The sequence below is a fragment of the Balearica regulorum genome, chromosome 3 (assembly GCF_011004875.1).
Source record: "Balearica regulorum gibbericeps isolate bBalReg1 chromosome 3, bBalReg1.pri, whole genome shotgun sequence".
Lineage (NCBI taxonomy): Eukaryota > Metazoa > Chordata > Aves > Gruiformes > Gruidae > Balearica > Balearica regulorum.
The window spans coordinates 79949236-79955776 of record NC_046186.1 but is presented as its reverse complement, the minus strand read 5'-3'; the positions used below and the strand labels follow the sequence as shown (position 1 = coordinate 79955776).

Here is a 6541-nt window from a genome sequence, read left to right as displayed (position 1 = left end):
TCAGAAAAGGAGTAGATTTTATTTTAAAATATGCTCTAAATTGAGAGGGGGGTACTGAAGTGCAGCAGTTTATTTTACTTTTCTTTATATATAAAAAAAAAGTGATAGAAAATACTGAATTCGAGTTGATTTTCCTAAGCACCTGTTTAAAGTGAATTCAACAAGATCCCAACTGTACATTCATTTTTAAGCCCTGATCTCTGAAGAACACTGCAAATACTGTGCTCGCTGCTCATTTTACATATAGGGGAGGATTTACAATATAAAATTAAATATGGCTTTTTCCCCCACTTCCTTTCTGGTTTAGGAAAAGTAACCTGAATACCTCTTCAGGAAACAGAACAAGGAGTATTAAATATTCCAGCAAGTCATTCACATTCAATTTCACAGGCTGAAGTGTGACTTAGTCCAGTGTGTATCAATTTAAAAAAGAATTTCAAGTATTAATTTCAAGATTCCAATCAGTATAGTCCAGAAAACAGACTCCTCATCCTGAGATTCGTCTTCTGTAGACTGTGAGTATTTCTGGTTCGCCTCCATCTCCTCGGGGTTGTAAGAAGCTTCGCCAAATGGATACTGTACAACTGTTCGATCGTAGTACACTTTCATTTCAAACTCGCTCTCCAGGTGAGAGGGATGACCATAAATCCCTATTCCCACCGGGCGGCGGAAGTGCGCGGGTACATGGACAACATCTTGGCCGCAAGTTACGGACTGTAACTCGTATTCGTCAAAGCTGGGGTGAAGAGTCATGTCAGATACGTACAAGTCTGCATCACCTTTTAAACTCCGCATCTGAAGTACAATCTTTCCCTCGTGGTTTAGTCTCAAATAGCTGTAGTTTCCTGCTCCAATCTGACCTTGAACAACATGAAGAAGAATCCATTCTTCGGGTACATCCTCTTCCTCAAAGGCATTTACCACAAATAGGACTTGAGCTGCCATAAATATTACCAGGATTCTTCTCCAGCGTGTTGCCATGGTCTTAAGTTATATTCAGACTCTTCCTGTGTCCTGTGCGCTACCCTGTGAATACAAAACATAAGTCAGATTTTAGCATGTTCTATTCCTGGAAGGAACTGATTTTTTTTTTTAATTTGATGATTTTTAGAAATCACCTCTAGTCCATACAAAATTAAGCAACTTCAATTAAGTATGTTCATTAACTTTTCTTCTTTTTTAATGATAGTAAAACCTGTTGCTAAGATCCAGAGCTCTTTAGGCTTGAAATGGCTTGAATTTCTTAAAGTAGTTACACAGAACTTAATCAAGCGGATGCTCTTTCATCCAGAACTGACACAGAGACTTCAGTTTCATTCTACTTGCATACATGCCAAATTTGACAGATACCCAGAAAAGATGAAACCCAATAATGATTTTAGCTTCAGTTTTAAAAAAGTTAAAAAGAATGCTTTTGCATGCTTGAAGAAGCTTAACTTTGTACCAGGTATTGAAGGCATCCTATTTGTTCTCCCATCCTCTCATCTTAACTTCAGAAGACAGTAAAGGTACAAATCTGGATGTATGCATGAAGCAGTCTGCGTTCTGACTTGCATTGGGAATGGAGTTAAAAACAAGTTACCTAGTGAGATAATACATTAATTTATGATTCTGCTGTGTGGATTGTTTCTAGGACTAAACTTGTCATATTTTTGCTGAAAAAAATGCGTTTACTTTCCCAAATATTTTCTTACCATACAAATGCTCAGCTCTTTACAACACTTGTTTACAAAACAGAATGCTGAAGATGCAGGAGCAAGGGGGAGATGGAAAGGACTGCTGCAAGATTAAGGCCCTTGTACCCTTTCCCTCCTTGTTGCACGCTCCCAGTCAAGCAGCCTGAGCACGCCTGCAGTGCTCCAGTCCTTTGCACAGGTGTACCAAGTGTGTGTAGGTACAAAGCAGCAAGCTCTGAACCTTGCCAAAGGCTTCCAAAGCATACAGCTGACTGAATTTGACATGAAAATCATGGTCAAGTACAGGAGCCAGAAGTATGCACACTTTCATGTTTAAGAGGGAGATTCTCATCCCCTCGTCCCTTCCATAAGGGCGCTACAATTATCTTAAACATGAAAGCTACCAGTAAGTTGTTTTGTACCCTGCTAGCATCAAAACAAACTGCATTACTGTGACTGAGGCGTCACTTAAACTGTAAGTTTTACAGTTAAACAGACCTAGGGGAAAAATGTACAAATATGTATGTAGTTCCAAGTTTTCTGCCCCAGAGGCCTCTATACTGCGAGGCCGCAATTCTGCAGAGACAGCATAAAAGAAGGAAGCACAGCATTCGCAGAACCTGCCAGACTGACAAAACCCCCTCAACAGCGACAGAAAAAAATAGTCTTCTGTGTCAGGGAACTGACTCTCTACCACTTTTAAATCGAAGCAGTGATGAAATACCCGAGCGGAGGAACAGGAAAAACTCCACATCTGAGCAGAAAATAATTAAGTTACCTAGGGACGAACGAAAGCGTTCTGGCGCTGGAACGGCACTTGGAAGGAGAGGCGATTTCAGGAGACCTTGGACAGAGCCACGACCGCCTCTGCCCGCCCCCGCCAACTCCCGCCTTCCCCGCGGGCGGGACGGCCACCGGAGGCAACGGAGCGACTCTGCCGGCCGCTCCCACCGGCCGCAGGCCCCGCCGGCGGCACAGCAGGCGGCGCGGCGGGCGGCCCCGACGGGCACGGCTGCAGTTCCGGCGTCACCCCGCCAACCGCGGGCCGGGGCACGGCTCACCTCCGTCCTGCCACGGGGCTCCGGCAACGGCGAGGCCAAGGCGAGGCAGAGCAGCAAGTTTCGCGGACGTGCGGCAGCGCAGCGCGGCTGGAGTGCCGCGGGCAAGCCCCTCCCCAGGGCGGGCTGAGGCGGGCCCGGGCGGGCCCCGGGGCAGCGCGGCGGCCGAAGGGAGGCGGGCGGGCGCGGAGACCGCTCCTGAGGAGCCGGCAGGGCAGGGCAGGGCAGGGCAGGGCAGGGCAGGGCAGGACGCCGCTCCGCTCCTCCTGCACGCCCCGCCAATGCCGGCCCAGCAGCTGACGCCGGACGGCTGCCAGCAGCGGCTAGGGGGAGCTGGAGGGGGAGGAGGCCTCCGAGCGCTCACCGCCGGAACCGCCGAGCTCTCCCTCCGCCCCGCCCCTGACCGTGCCCCTCCCCGGGGCGGGGCGCGGGCCTCTAGCTCGCGGGTCGCCCCTGCTATCGCGAGAGCGAACGGCGGGGGGAGGAGGGGGGCGCGGAGCCGTCGTCATGGCAACAGGGACCCCCCCCACACACACACACCGCCCCTCACCAGCGCGGTGGCGGCTGGGTCACGCTGCCCCGCCGGGGATGCCCGCAGGGAGTCCTGGGCCCGGGGGGGCTGGGCTTCCCGCCCCGCCCGCCGCAGTGGCAGTGTTTGCTGTGCTGTAGGAAGGGGACCCGCCCTGGAGGACAGGCGGATGGCTGCGGCTGTGCTCCACCCCCCGGCCCGGGGTGTGTGGCGGAGTTCGGGGGTGTGTGTGGTATATTATTAATGGCCAATAAGCGGGGAGACATCGCACTGCGTCAGCAGGCGCCTCTGCTCGGTCCGGGTGTGCTAGGAGGGCCCCAAGGCCAGTGCTCGCGGGGGCCGTGCTCCCGGCTCCCGTGCGAGCGGTTGGGAGTGGGGGCGCTCATGCTCCTGCTTCATGCCACGCCTGGGCGGGGGGGGTCCCCACGGGAAGGGCATCGGCCTGTGGCGGTTCCTGCCGGCTGCTTGTGAGGGTCAGAGCGTTTGTTGCAGGCTGGGGTCTACCGGGGTGGCTGGGTGGGAGCTTTGCCCTGGAGCAGGCCAGGCCTGGGCTAGTTCCCCTGTCCTGTCAGGACAGTGGTCACCCTGGACTTCAGGAGCTACCTGAACTGTGGGCGGGGAGGGGGAAAGCTTTGCTCTGTTGCCAGACGGGATGTGTTTGAGGGTGCGGGGGGAGCATGGCTTCAGACCACCAGGCGCTTGTAAGTCCAGTAAAGTAAGATTTGCTTAGTTGTAAATTCAGAGCTGAGGATGACACGTTTGAGGAGGATGGTGAGACATTGAGTGACTGAATATGTAGGTTTTTCTACCACACGCTAAGCATTTTTCACAATGAATTCTAATTTTATCTACGCTGAAATTGGATGTACTAGACTTACTGGAGGATAAGTTTCCCTTTAACAATCAGTGACAGTTTATGTGGTCTTTTAGCATAGTATTGCATAGATACAGGACATCACCAGGATGTGTGTTTCATGGGGGTGTGGTATAAATGCCTCACTGCACACTTACATGTGGATGCGTGGCGTCTCAGTGACACCCATTGGAAAGGGCAGAAAGCAGTGGTGGTCCACACCTGTCTGAACTGGTCTCCATCAGGTTGACTTTACTGGCTCGGGGCACAGCTGCAGGAAGGGAGTTGGTGTTCTAACTCCTGTTTGATCAGTCCAAGATCTCTGATACTTCCTTGGATTTCTACTAATTCTCTAGTTGTTATGGACAGTAGGTTATTGAAAGTATTGTAGCTACAAACATTGGATGATGAAAATAAACTACAGTGAAAAGAACTGGAAAAAACCATACTAAACTGCCTAGACACAGTTACAGACAAAGACACATATTTCAGAACAAGTTCTTTACTCCTAGGTGTTGTTTGCCTGTCTGAACAACACCTTTTTTCTGTATCAGCATTTGTCTTTCTTTACTGATTTCTAAAGTCGTAACACATTCATGACTGTATCACTCATGAAAATTGTCATCAACATATTACAATAAAATTTTTTTCTAATGTTCTCAGCCATGAGTCACAGTTCAGAGAATAAATACTGTCACACGCAGTGCATTGAGTTGCCTCTCTGCAGCTGGTGCTCAATAGAGTGGCTTTATCCAAATTCACAAGGACACGTGAAAGAGAATTTGACTGATACTTTCTCCAGGCAAAACTAACACAAGGAGATTGTGTTGTCTATAATATATATTATTAGATGCTATAATATATATCTATAATATATATTATTAGATGCTCATACAGGGCAAAAATGCTTATAGCATTAATTACAGGCACAAGAAAGACATTCCTGTAGAAAGTATCTGTTTGAAATGCAGTTGAGGTGGATATTGAGTCCACAGATCGATGCTCATTGAAGTGGTTTAAATTGGTGCAGATCAAAAACTTGATCATAGAATCATAACTCTGGTTGAAAGGGACCTCCAGAATCCTCCTGTCCAACTTCCTGTTCAAAACAGGTCTAATTAAATCAGGTTGCTCAGGGCAATGTCCAGTTAACTCTTGGACAACTCCAAGGACAGACATCCACAACCTCTCTTCAGAAACTTGTACTATTCAACCACCCTCATGTTGTTTTTTTTAAAATAAAATCCCAACTGGGTTTTCCCAGTTCCAGTGTGTCTTATCACTGTGTGCCTCTGAGAAGAGTCTATCTCCTTCTTCCCTGTATCCTCCACTTAGGTAGCTGCAGGCAATGATAAGGTCTCAGCTGTATCTTCTCCAGGCTGAAAAGGCACATGTCTCTCAGCCTCTCCCTGCATATCACCTTCCGCAGCCCCTGACCATCTTGGGTGCCCTCTGCTGGACTTGCTCCAGGACATCAATATCTTTCTTGTACTAACAACCTCAAAACTGGACACAGTTCTGCTGATGTGGCCTTACAAGTGCTGAATAGAGGGGAACCATCACTCCTGGGTTTTGCTGGTTGCTATTACTAATACAGCCCAGATGCAGCTGGCTGCCTGTGCTGCAAGGGTGCAGTGGTGGCTCATATTGTCCAGCAGGATCTCCAGATCCTTTACTGTGGAGCTGCTTCACATCCTTCAGCCTGTCCTCTGCATGGGAGTACTCTGTGCCAGATGAGGGACTTTGCACTTACTCTTGTTGCACTCCATGAGATTCTCATCAGCTTTTTTTCTCCTGCCTGATGAGTCCCTCTGACTGCCAGCCTTGCCCACCACTGTGGTGACTGCTCCCCCTCAATTTGGTGTCGTCCGCAAACTTGGTGAGAGCAAGAGGTTTGTTTTTCTTTTCAGTGATGCTGCTGCACCCACTTTCATGGATTGGTCTGTGCTGTCCTGCTGCATCATAGAACCACAGAATGGTTTGGGTTGGAAGGGGTCATCTGCACCTCTGCTCCCCCTCCCTCTTTCTGCCTCTTACTGTTATTCCTTAGTTCCTGCCAATCACCTTTCTGCACTAAACTAGGTTTCAAAGATCTAGTTCCAACCCCCCCGCCATGGGCAGGGACACCCTCCACTAGACCACGTTGCCCAAAGCCCCATCCAACCTGGCCTTGAACACTGCCAGGGATGGGGCATCAACAACCTCTCTGGGCAACCTATTCCAGTGCCTCACCAACCTCACAGTGAAGAATTTCTTCCTAATATCTAATCTAAACCTACCCTTCTTCAGCTTAAGGCCATTAATTACCCCTTGTCCTATTGTAAACAGTCCCTCTCCAGCTTTCCTGTAAGCCCCCTTCAGGTACTGGAAGGCTGCAATAATGTCTCCCTGTAGCCTTCTCTTCTCCATGCTGAACAATCCCAGC

General features: G+C 49.2%; 1 protein-coding gene across 2 annotated transcripts; it reads right to left on the bottom strand.

Moving 5' to 3' along the window:
- Positions 1 to 3143, bottom strand: C3H6orf120 (chromosome 3 C6orf120 homolog). 2 transcript variants are annotated; one of them, XM_075748627.1, is made up of 2 exons: positions 2455 to 3143; positions 1 to 1026 (listed from the first exon to the last, which is right to left on the bottom strand). In XM_075748627.1, exon 2 carries the CDS (start codon positions 979 to 981, stop codon positions 424 to 426), a length of 558 nt encoding a protein of 185 aa, XP_075604742.1. In that variant the 5' UTR covers positions 982 to 1026; positions 2455 to 3143; the 3' UTR covers positions 1 to 423. The 2 variants fall into 2 exon arrangements, with proteins under 2 accessions (XP_075604742.1, XP_075604743.1); XM_075748628.1 differs by having other exon boundaries at positions 2738 to 3143.
- Between the last annotated feature and the right edge of the window lie 3398 nt (positions 3144 to 6541).

What these genes read in the sequence shown, in the direction of transcription:
- C3H6orf120 (XM_075748627.1), bottom strand. Translation starts at nt 981, where the DNA reads ATGGCAACACGCTGGAGAAGAATCCTGGTAATATTTATGGCAGCTCAA.